This window comes from Opisthocomus hoazin, chromosome 9 (assembly GCF_030867145.1).
Source record: "Opisthocomus hoazin isolate bOpiHoa1 chromosome 9, bOpiHoa1.hap1, whole genome shotgun sequence".
NCBI lineage: Eukaryota > Metazoa > Chordata > Aves > Opisthocomiformes > Opisthocomidae > Opisthocomus > Opisthocomus hoazin.
This window is the reverse complement of record NC_134422.1, coordinates 20,206,779-20,218,881: the sequence shown is the minus strand read 5'-3', so window position 1 is coordinate 20,218,881 and position 12,103 is coordinate 20,206,779. Positions and strand designations below refer to the sequence as shown.

Genomic DNA, 12,103 nt, shown 5'->3' with positions numbered 1-12,103 from the left:
TTTCACCAGGCTACTGTTTCTCAGTTGTTACAACCACTATTCTTTCCCACAAGTGTTTTCCCAGTTCTCCCCCAAACCCCATTTTGCAGGTAAGCCCTTACTTTAGAGCATATTTTCACTGGTCTATGGCTGGGGCTGCTCTGCCCTGGTGAAGATTAGGTGCAGATAAATGATGACAATTTTAGCAAACAGGTACCACAAATGTGTCAACATTGATGGAAAGAATTGTAATGCATCAAAACAGAAGCAGCTATGTTTAAAGAGCTTCTTCAGAACAACTTCTGCATCTTGGACGTTTTGCATTCCCTCTAAAAAATGTAAAAACTAAGTCATTTTCTACTAAAATATATTTCAAGTATGGTCTGTTTCTTCACATAATTCTTAACAAAATGAGATTCCAGGCCAGACAGGTCCTGGACTCTACTGAACAACAGAAATTACATCTTTGTCATGGTAAGAATATGATTTAAATCAGCAAATAATGTTTTTACAACTAAGGACAAGGGAACCTGGTCTAGTCATGCTGTTTTGACGGAACTGAAGAAAAACTGTGATGAAACTAGATTTTCCTTTCACTTAGTTCAGTTATATGACTATGTAATTTCATTGATTTTAATAATTTTACTTTTAATATTTAAAACTAATACTTTTGATTTACAACAATATGTGCAATGGTAATCTGATCATATCATTTCATGTAAAATCAAGTATTGTACACCATTATCATAAAGAAATACACCATGCAATTTAATGGCTTATTAATGTTTAAAATAATAATCTCTATTTAATTTTCTTTCTGCAGGGAAAAATGATATTTTTGGAGAGATGGTACATCTCTATGCAAAACCGGGAAAGTCAAATGCAGACGTGAGAGCTTTAACTTACTGTGACTTGCACAAGATCCAGCGAGAAGATCTATTAGAAGTTTTGGATATGTACCCTGAATTTTCTGATCTCTTCCTCACCAATCTAGAACTGACTTTTAATCTGAGAGATGAAACTGCAAAGGTACATACAATAAGTATTTTTGTTTCGTAATATTGGGCTAAATCTGTCCCACAGTAACAAAACTTGAAAATAGCAATTGCAAAACCAAGGTTAGCAAAATTAACAGCTAAAAGCCTGAGGCCAAATCTTGTTTTAAAAAAATGTACTCACCTGATTGCTCCTACTGAAGTCAGTTAAACTCAGCAGAAGTCAATGAAATGATACAGGCGATATTAATCTAACAGGATTTTATTCTATATTTAAAAAGTATTACAGTTTCCACCAGGGGGATTCTGGATGTTTTATTAAAGCCGCGGAAAATGTGTGTGCTTCAGATGACTATAGCCTGGGTCACCACAAGGGGAACTTTTGACACTAAACGTAATTGTACTGCCATAAAATAAAGATAAATCAGATTATCCGGATTCATTCTGTGTCTAACAATAGAAAATACTTAATTGCCTTTCAAACATGAATTGTTAATTCTCTTATCTTGGAGTGCACCCTAGCTCCTAGGAGACTAAAAGCATACATAGGACTTCTCAAATTTCAGTCTTCAGATTTGCAGGGATTTCTTGGTCTTTTTTTCCCACAGTGACTCTCCTAAGTGTCCCCTTTTGCACAGATTGCATTTTCAGGAGAGTAGAAAAATTACCAGTGTTTCCTTATTTCAGACTGCCGAGGTCAGTCTCAATTGGGAAACAAAGGGGATGTTTTGCCAAAAGGGGGGAAGGGAAAGGCTATAGCCCAGCTGGTGCTACTGGGGCTAAAGCTTTCCCTAGAAAGCTGCAAGGTACACCAGCACTGGCCACCAAATATGGACTACATTACCCTCAGAATTATACCTGAGATACTGCCATTTTCTGGTTTCTGACTACACTTTTAAGGAAAAACAAAAGTTCAGTGAGAAGAAACTAACATAATTTGGCCTCAAAGGCCTTCTGAGAAACAAAGAGACAAAGAACACTAAGTTTTGGGCTGCAGACAATAGAGACATCTTTGCTAATCACATGTGGATCTGCAGTTTAAAAAATTAAAACAAATACAACTTCTGACAAGAAACGTCACTTCTTTTTATGCTGAGTCTTTTTTTAATAAAAGATCCTTGTGAAAATAAAAGAATAAAATAAAAAATAAAATTCTATTATTTATTTTAAAAGTCACCCTTTTGTGTTTATTGAAAAGGTCATCATTATTAATTACATGTGAAATACAATACAATGAATTTATAGTCTACTGATAAATTTAAGTTCAAACTGAAAGTCCACATATTTGAAAAATTCCTTGAGGATAAATTCACATCAATGATTTTAATCTGAGCAATTATTCCCTACAATTACATTGTCATCAATGTTTTTTCATTAATTTTTCCTTAGATCTGAGAAAATTGAAACAAAATTACATCTTCTGTGTTGTGGTGTAGGATAAACAAAGAAAGTCCTCACTGCTCATGTTCCTTAGATATTTTTCAGTCGTTACTTCCTACTGCTGGACCAGCCACTAAGAAAAAAATCACTAGACTTCGCAGAGAGAGGGAGGCGAGGACAGGCTCACCTGTGTCTCTGAGCTTGCAAAATCACAGTTTTGTCTAGCAACTCCACCTGCTTTCCACTGTCTATTGGAATTCAGAAAATCAATTCCACTGAAACAAGTGATGAGGACATTCTGATCTTCAAAATACCACTCAGATCCAGATTTGTTACTGGAATAATAGGTGCTTCTGCCTAAACTTCTGTTCCTGTCCTCCTGTTTATGTAAAAGTGCCTTTTTCTTCCTGCAGTTATTCTACCAGTGGGCCACCACTGAAGCACCTTACCCACCAGATTTACAATGAAGGGAATAGAGAAAGATATAAACACTTCCCACTTTCCCTCTGCCCTTCTCCCACACGCAGATCTGCTTACTTGAGTGGTATGGGAAACCTCGCTAGCACAGGGAGGGGAAGTAGGCTAAAGCCAATGCCATGGGTATGTACACAAAGAGCACAACTGGTGTTCTATTTGTTTATTTGTAAATTTCTCAGTTTTAAATAAGTAGAAAGAAGAGTTAAATGCGTCTTGTACTTATTATGGCAAAAAAGAACATCTGTCTTCTATAAGATGGATAGAAAAAGACAACATGGTGTTCTGCTATAGAAATAAGTATCTGAATGAACTGAATCTGACAGAGAGGAAGGGAGGGTCTAGAAAAATAAAATAATGAGTGGTAAAGTATCTGGTGTTTGTCAGCCTTATTTTTATTTTTTAAAATGCAACCTTTATAATTATTACCATATAGTTAAATGTAAATATAATTACAATCAGTAAGATTACTTACACCACGTCTGTGCAAGTTCAGGAAGCTGATAACACATGAACACGTCTTTCCATGTAAACTTATTATCAGGATACTTTTGTTTCACCATCAGGTGGTGACATTGTTGGGTTTGCTCAATCTGCATGAACTTTTTAACATTAGCATTGAGCAATACCATTAGCTGGGGATGAAGAGGTTGATGCAGACTGACTTGTGTAATATTGCCTTTCTTAAAGCTTGAACATGATTAACAGTCAATCACCTATTGAAAACCTGCTCTTTTTAGATGGGACTAATCTGTCATTATGTTTCGTATTTCATTAATCAAGTCTGATCTCGTAATAAGATCACAAACTACTAATGATACGGATGGAGATAACTGCAAACTACGAAGACGGAAATTGTCCTTTCAAAGTGAAATAGAGAAAGGTAATTAACTTCATTTCTTACATTAGACAGCATTGCTTCATTATTCATCGGTATTTCACTTGGTAATGCTGGGTACACTAGGGTTGACTGTACCAGCTCTTGAGAATCCAGCTGAGCAGCAAAAACAGTCTGTGCATTGTCCCTTATAGGGTTATATGTGACCAGAGGGTATCAGTTTCATCTGCACCTATCAGTGCAGAGCTGTTGAAACACTAAGCTACCTTATTGCCCTTGAGATATACATATAAATATGTATATTAGCTCTTTAAACAATATCTATTTTCTGAGGCAGCATGTTTTAAACTGTTTGGAGAAGCTAGTCTATTGGATTCTTTATTAGCAGCATTGAGTTTATTTGCTCAACAAAGACCTTTGTTGAACTTCATGCTAGGTAGTGTTTCTCCCTGGAATTCAAATATTTTGTTTTCAGGACACAGTAGATTCACCATGGTCAGTTTTTTATTCATATGGTAACGTGTAAGTTGTTGTCCTGGCAAGAGTTCAGGTAACATTTTCTGTGCTTACGTTCAGCTGGGAGGCTTTTGGTAGTAATCATAACGAAGAAAAATTCAGAGAAATATTGAACTGTGTCACCAGTATTCAGTACTGCTAAATACCAGGAACTGTAGATCGTAGCTGTGGTCAGACAGCAAAAATCATTAAGACAGCTAAAGGGATACTTGCAGGAGTTTCCTTTTTATGTAGGGAAAGCAGAATTCCTTGAATAACATTACATTTTTATGGTCCAGTGGTTTGTATGAAAAATTACTGTTTCTGGTACACCTGTCTTTCATACTCCACAGTTAAATCCCAATACCAAATGCAGCATAATACCGATTTTAGAGTTGCAGAGTAGATGATAATAAATGGGAACACTTTAAAGGTACAAAGCAGGTATAATGCTTGATGAAGGAAAACTTTAATCCAGTGTGTGGCTACTCAGAACAATGACATTGCCGCTTGATCAAAGAAAAGTCTTTAGGGCAGGAAGCCAAGACTAACAACAAATCTGTCAGGAAAATGTCCCCATGAAATACTCAATCTGCTCTTCACAAAGAATCTGTTGACAGAGGCGCTTAGCCTGAATAACCTTCACATTTCTTATGAGGAAACGTATGCAGCCACCTAGACAAGATGGAAGTGATCTTTCATGTTGTGCCAGCTGCAGAACTACCAATAGGCTCCTCAGGTGTCAATGCAGTACCAAGACCCCTAGGTTTTCATGGTTCTTGCCCACTAGATTACACTGAACATCCTCTTGGTGACACGTATTTGCTTTACTTACTAAAGAATATAATTTACCACAGTTTTGACTTTGGAAAAAAAACTTGCACTGTTGGGAAAAAGAGACAAGACTGGTAACAAACTCCGTAGCCCTGGTAGTGACCGTACAGTATCTAGTAACATCTGAGTTAGACAGAAGTGCTGTACACTGGAAGTCCATCAGAGGAGAAGATGCAACCGTAAGAGTCCTTTGCCAAGAACTGAGTATACTTTTGGCCCGCTGGCTTCCTGCCCCTCCTGGTCCCTGTTCAGATTCTTTGTATGTTGCCATAGCTGCAGCAGACACCTCATAGTCATAGACCTTCAGCATCACTTTTCTGCAGCCCATCCCACATCCTGCATGAGGTTGTAGAGTACAAGAGGTTACTACCGGCTTGTAAAGTAATATTCTATTGATGTCATCACTTTACATAAAGGAGGCAGTGGCATCATATTTTGACCCAGCACAGTTAGTTTATAATTGATAAATAATTGGGGATGATCCTGCAGAGTGCCTCAGAAGAACTGCAGCAGAAAAGACAGAGGTCCTGAACACATAGCTGGTAACTGCATTTCTGGTCACAGTATTCTTACAGATAAAAAATATGTGTGATGACTTTTAACAGTCATACTTTGACTTCAGAACTACACTTTGAACAGGATAGACACCCTCAGCATTCTCACTTTTATATGTTGATATTTTACATCTCTCTAAATTCTTATTGATTTGTAATTATTGGCAGGGAGGTTGTTCGTGAAATAGTCTTCTTGCTGGCATTCTTCACTTTCAGTTTTTCATCTGCTAGCGTATTATGCAGCTTGAAATTGTATTGTTTCCATCTTTAGTGTGATTGTCAGCAATTTTCTCCCTTTTGGAGTGCTAAAAATGTGATTGCGTTATCTCAGCCTTTAGTTCATGCTAGCCTGATATGGACCTTGTTGCCATGGTAACTCTTCCTGCATGAGCTTTATCAGAGGTTAAACAAACTCAACACAGCTCTCTGCTATGCATCTGCAGTTAGTATCACTGCTTTTCCAAATCCACACAAGACCTTCTCACTCCACTATTTCTTACCCGTGTCAACAAAAATTGGTCTTAGCTAGTACGTTGGGTTCTGTCATAATGTGCTTTTAAAGGGTACAAGACTACTTGAAGGACCAGCCTGTTCTCTGGTTTCCAGAAAGGACTGAAATATCACAAGAGGTCCTTTGCAAAAATGAACACTTACACTACATAGCGGCTTACTCTTGCTCTCACCCAAAAGAAAATCATTTGAAGTCTTTCACAATAATGGATGATAGTCCTTGCAGAGGTGCAGGTGCAGCCTTAGCCAGCTGCCAGAGACGCTTGACCGTCAGCCAAGATATTGTCTCCATGACTTCTTAAAATAAGCAGTATTCCTGCCTGGCAGTTCCAAACAAAGCTCTCTAGCTGGGTTGGCAAGTTAGTCTCCTGCTGAAAACTGAGCTGCTCCATCTACATTCAATTGTCTATTGCAGCAGTGCAGAATGCAATCCTTGATTGCCCATTCAGTGGGAGTTAGCTAATTTCAAGGGAAAGACATAGGGGCAAGAAGTTTCTTTTGCTCTGATAGTTCTGAGTGCAGATCTATTATCCCATGCTGAATGGGGCATCACCAAAGTTGGTTATAAGAGTATGAAATCCAAACATAACAGGTGAAAAATGCAAAAGTTACAGGCAGAGTGTAAATAAGCTGAGAGCTTGAAAAATTTAGGCTTTGAAAAGACTTTTCTGGAGTTCAAGCATTATTACTTTTGCTAGCATCTTGTTTAACTTTTTGTTAATGTTGGCTCTAAAACCTTTTTGGGACCGTTCCAGTGTCCAATTATTCCTATTAAATGATATTCTTTGCATCTAACTTTAATTCATCCAACCCTTAGCTGAAGTATATCAAAATTCTGGACCTGTTCTGGGCACTCACACATAATTTTCTTGAAGCCCTAGAAGCAATCAGGTATAAAATAATTTCCAAGGAGTAAAATGATTTGGGGCTAAAACTGCACTTGTTACATAGCCAAATCATAGACACCTGTCCTGGTTTCAGCTGGGATAAAGTTAATTTTCTTCCCAGTAGCTTCTGTGTTTTGGATTTAGTATGAGAAGAATGTTGATGATGTTTTCACTTGTTGCTAAGAAATCAAGGATTTTTTCCAGTCTCCCATATTCAGCTAACAAGCAGGTGTGCAGGAGCTGGGAGGGAACACAGCCACACAGACAGCCCAAGATGGTCAATGAAAATATTCCATACCACAGATGTCATGCTCAGTTTATGAATGGGGGTTGGCCAGGAGGCAGGAATCTCTCTTTTTGGTGAATTTGAATCCTCTTTTGTGTGAGAGTTTGAACTTTTCTGGCAGTTCAGTCTTCTTCGGTGAGTTTGGCGAGTTGTGTGAAATTTGTGAGTTTGGTGAAATCTGTGAAATTCATAAGCTCCAGGAAACCCACAGGTTCCACAGTTGCTGCTTGGGGACTGGCTGCACATCAGTCATCAGGTGGTGAGACAATTGTGTTGTGTATAGTTTGTTTTGTATATTCATCATTATCAGTAGTAGTAGGAATAGTAGTAGTACTTCCATTGTTGTCTTCCTAAATTGTTTTTATCTCAACTCACAAGTTTTACCTTTTGTCCATTTCTCCTTCCCATCCTGCTGCAGGGGCAGGGGAGGGGTGAGCAAGTGGCTGTCTAGTGCTTAGTGGTCAGCTGCTAGTTAACCGACAATACCACTCTTTGTTCTTTTGACAGGGCATATAAAATCTTTCCATGCTATCCAGGGTAATTAAAATACTGGTTAAATAAACCAGCGTGAACATACTAACTGGGAATGTAATTACGACCTCATTGAAAAAATTCCTTTTCTGGATTTTTAGCTGTGATCCAAAAGCAAGAGCATCTTCGCACAGACTCTAGCTGAGCGGATGATAGGAACTCCAGTGGAGTTACACTGTTAATTTAGTAACCAGAGATTCAGTAGCTAGTGATACTTAATCTTTAACTTTTGCCAGGTCCCAGGGACCTCATAATGAGGAATTTTTATTTGCATGGGTGTGCTTTTAAAAGGCCACAAAAGAAAGTTCTTAGGAAATCTCGTCACACAATTATTGCATACATTAGCCCATGTTGACACAGACTGTAACAATCAAGTGGGATATAAAATGCAATTTGCAGTTTTTCATTTTTAGCATATTGTTAACTAAGTAAACTTACATAGTACTTACTTTTAATTTGTAGAGTTATGCTTCTTGACTAGACTTTTCCAAAAGTATCTACTGATCTGTTCTCAAAAAAAGCACAGAAGCCAGGCGTCTAATAAACTTCTAATTGAATCTTGATTAGTATAGCTACCGTAAGTGTGCAGTGCTTGTAGGTACTATCCTGGCTAAGAGCTGAACCATATTAACACAGCTTATTACACAAGGTATCCAGAGGCCGTGGCTGACGATAGAGAAGACAAGCAAATCTTTCAGGAACTGATTCTCCTTTCTAAAATTACGAGGTGAAGCAGTACCAAGAGAAGGGGCAAACACCCTCCTGCCCCTGCTCTCTTCCATTCTTGTCCCCTTCCCCCACTTTATTTACTTAAATGCTTACTTTACGAACAGATGACTCAGCCAAGCACTATGCTGTGTCCCCAGCAAGAAAGCAGGATGAGAATCTGGACAAAAACTGAAGCTCTTACTTAACTGTGTTAAACTGTTAGTATTACGCTGATGAAATTTGCCTGGGCTTAATTACAAAAGTTTCTAATATTCAGCCAGAGTGTCAGGTGGTTAAATGACCAGGAATCAACTAATATCTTGGCAGGCAGCATATGGCTTCAAACAAGACCTCACGTCCCCAAAATCTTACCTTCAACATGAAACACCTAACAAAAAGTACATGGTCATCAGAGAGCCCATCACTGCAGTTTTCCATCTGCTGCTATTACTGTTGTTATTGCTGTTACCACAGTGCCTAGGAGCCACCTCAGGGAGCTTCTACAGTAGAGTCTCATTTCCAGGAGCTGCTCCAAGAGAGGCTGTTTCCAGAGGCCAAATCTGATCAAAATGTTGAATGCAGTCACACATACTCATAGCCATCCTGTGGAAAAAAAAAAGAGTAATAATAGTACTACAGTGAAAGCTGAATTCCTTGTAAAAGAGAAGAGAATTCTAAACTTGATAGAACAGCTTTGTCCTTTGCCCTGAATCCATTCTGAAGTGCATGTTCATAATTCTGTTTTTGATTTTTTAAGTATAGTGTTATTTCCTCAAGTATAAATCAAGAATTTTCCTCCCATTATTATCTGATTAGCATTAAAGTTGATACAAAGCCAGACAGAGCTGAGAAAACTCAGAGATAAGGCTGTCACTCCGTTCCTAACTTAAATCATTGTACTAAAAATGGCACAAAAGAATAACCAAAGTATTGCATACTCACTTCAACTTTGAAATTCTTCGATTTTTAAATGTGTCTCAAATTCAGTTATTCAAAACTATCTCCTTTCTTAGTCCATGTAAAAAAGGAACATGGATCCTTAGGGAAAAGTTACCCAGTCTTTAGTCCACGATGGTGGGGGAGATGTCAGTATCTTCTGCTTTTCCCTATTTCCAGAATCATCCAAACCTTCATAGCTCCGATAGGAAGCCATGTCTGACAAAACCTTCACAGCTCTGATAGGAAACACAGCAAAGGACACTTTAACTTACTAAACTCTCACAAGCAGCACTGAGACAGAACAGTCATTCAAACAGCTCTCTCCAGGACAGTTCATTTCCTCCACTATCACTATCCAACCTCTGGAACCTTTCAGCAAAATTGCCAGGACTTGCTATAAAGATGGAATTTCACTAGTTTGTTCTCCAATTACGAATGAAATTGAAATTAAAGGAATCTTCTATCATTAACAAGTCACAGAAAAATAAGGACTTTAAACCTTTTAAACGAAGGGACGAAGGGAGAGCTGTGGATGTTGTCTACCTCGACTTCAGCAAGGCTTTCGACACAGTCTCCCATGATATCCTCCTAGGGAAGCTCAGGAAGTGTGGGTTGGATGAGTGATCGGTGAAGTGGATAGAGAACTGGCTGAATGGCAGAACTCAAAGGGTTGTCGTCAGCGGCGCTGAGTCTAGTTGGAGGCTGGTAACAAGTGGTGTCCCCCAGGGGTCGGTACTGGGCCCAGCCTTGTTTAACTTCTTCATCAACGACCTGGATGAAGAGTTAGAATGTACCCTCAGCAAGTTTGCTGATGACACCAAGCTGGAAGGTGTGGTAGATACACCACAAGGCTGTGCTGCCATTCAGCGTGACCTGGATAGGCTGGAAAGTTGGGCAGAGAGGAACCTGATGAGGTTCAACAAAGGCAAATGCAGGGTCCTGCACCTGGGGAGGAACAACCCCATGCAGCAGTACAGGCTTGGGGTGGACCTGCTGGAGAGCAGCTCTGTGGAGAGGGACCTGGGTGTCCTGGTGGACGACAGGTTAACCATGAGCCAGCAGTGTGCCCTGGCTGCCAAGAAAGCCAATGGGATCCTGGGATGCATCAAGAAGAGTGTGGCCAGCAGGACAAGGGAGGTTCTCCTTCCCCTCTACACTGCCCTAGTGAGGCCTCATCTAGAGTACTGTGTCCAGTTCTGGGCTCCTCAGTTCAAGAAAGATGAAGAGCTACTGGAGAGAGTCCAGCGGAGGGCTACGAGGATGATGAGGGGACTGGAGCATCTCCCCTACGAGGAGAGGTTGAGGGAACTGGGCTTGTTCAGCCTGAAGAAGAGAAGGCTGCGAGGGGACCTTATAAATGCTTACAAATATCTGAAGGGTGGGTGTCAGGAGGATGGGGCCAAGCTCTTTTCAGTAGTGCCCAGTGACAGGACAAGGGGCAATGGGCACAAACTGAGGCACAGGAAGTTCCGTCTGACATGAGGAAGAACTTCTTCCCTCTGAGGGTGACGGAGCACTGGAACAGGCTGCCCAGGGAGGTTGTGGAGTCTCCTTCTCTGGAGATATTCAAGACTTGCCTGGACAAGGTCCTGTGCAGCTTGCTGTAGGTGACCCTGCTTCGGCAGGAGGGTTGGACTAGATGACCCACAGAGGTCCCTTCCAACCGCTACTATTCTGTGATTCTGTGATTCTGTGATTCTGTGAAACCTTTTTACTACTGAGAGGAGAAAAAGTTTTAACCTTCCTAAAACACTACCAGTAACTGAATATAAAAGAATGTAAAGATTTCCTCACCCCAGGTTTCAGGAGCTATTGTAAGACTTTGGCTTTGTTTCGAATTTTGAGATCTGACCAGTCTACAGACATCTACTGTACCAAGGTGCTGAACAAGGACTTATAAACACAAAAATCCCAGGCAGGAGTGTCAATCTGCTCCAGGGTAGCAAGGCTCTGCAAAGGGATCTGGACATGATGGATCAACAGCCCAAGGTCAATTGTATGAAGTGCAACAAGTCAAGTGCCGTGTCCTGCACTTCAGTCACAACAACCCCATGCAATGCTACAGACTTGGGGAGGAGTGGCTGGAAAGCTGCCAAGCAGGAAAGGATCTTGGGGTGTTGGTCGACAGCTGGCTGAACATGAGCCAGCAGTGAGCCCAGGTGGCCAGGAAGGCCAATGGCATCGTGGCTTGTATCTGGAACGGTGTGGCCAGCAGGAGTAGGGAGGTGATCGTCCCCCTGTACTCAGCACTGGTGAGGCTGCACCTTGAATACTGCATTCAGTTTTGGGCCCCACACTACAAGAAGGACATCGAGGTGCTGGAGCGTGTCAGGGGGCAACAAAGCTGGTGAAGAGTCTAGAGAACAAGTCTGATGAGGAGTGGCTGAGGGAACTGGGGTTGTTTAGTCTGGAGAAGAGGAGGCTCAGGGGAGATCTTATTGCTCTCTACAGCTACCTGAAAGGAGGTTGTAGTGAGGCAGGTGTTGGTCTCTTCTCCCAAGTAACTAGCAATAGGATGAGAGGAAATGGCCTCAAGTTGCATCAGGGGAGGTATAGATTAGATATTAGGAAAAATTTCTTTACTGAAAGAGCAGTCAGACATTGGAAAAGGCTGCCCACGGAAGTGGTGGAGTCACCATCCCTGGAGGTGTTCAAAAAATGTGTAGACGTGGCACTTCAGGACATGGTTTAGT

At 40.5% G+C, this 12,103-nt stretch overlaps 1 protein-coding gene across 10 annotated transcripts in view; it reads left to right on the top strand.

Moving 5' to 3' along the window:
- Nucleotides 1–12,103, top strand: part of KCNH7 (potassium voltage-gated channel subfamily H member 7) — a 251,430-nt gene that overhangs the window by 217,048 nt on the left and 22,279 nt on the right. For all 10 annotated transcript variants that reach the window (XM_075430761.1, XM_075430758.1, XM_075430760.1 and 7 more), the window contains 2 exons: nucleotides 803–1,008; nucleotides 3,612–3,711. In XM_075430761.1, the coding sequence (XP_075286876.1) occupies nucleotides 803–1,008; nucleotides 3,612–3,711 (306 nt within the window). The remainder of the gene's footprint in view (nucleotides 1–802; nucleotides 1,009–3,611; nucleotides 3,712–12,103) is intronic.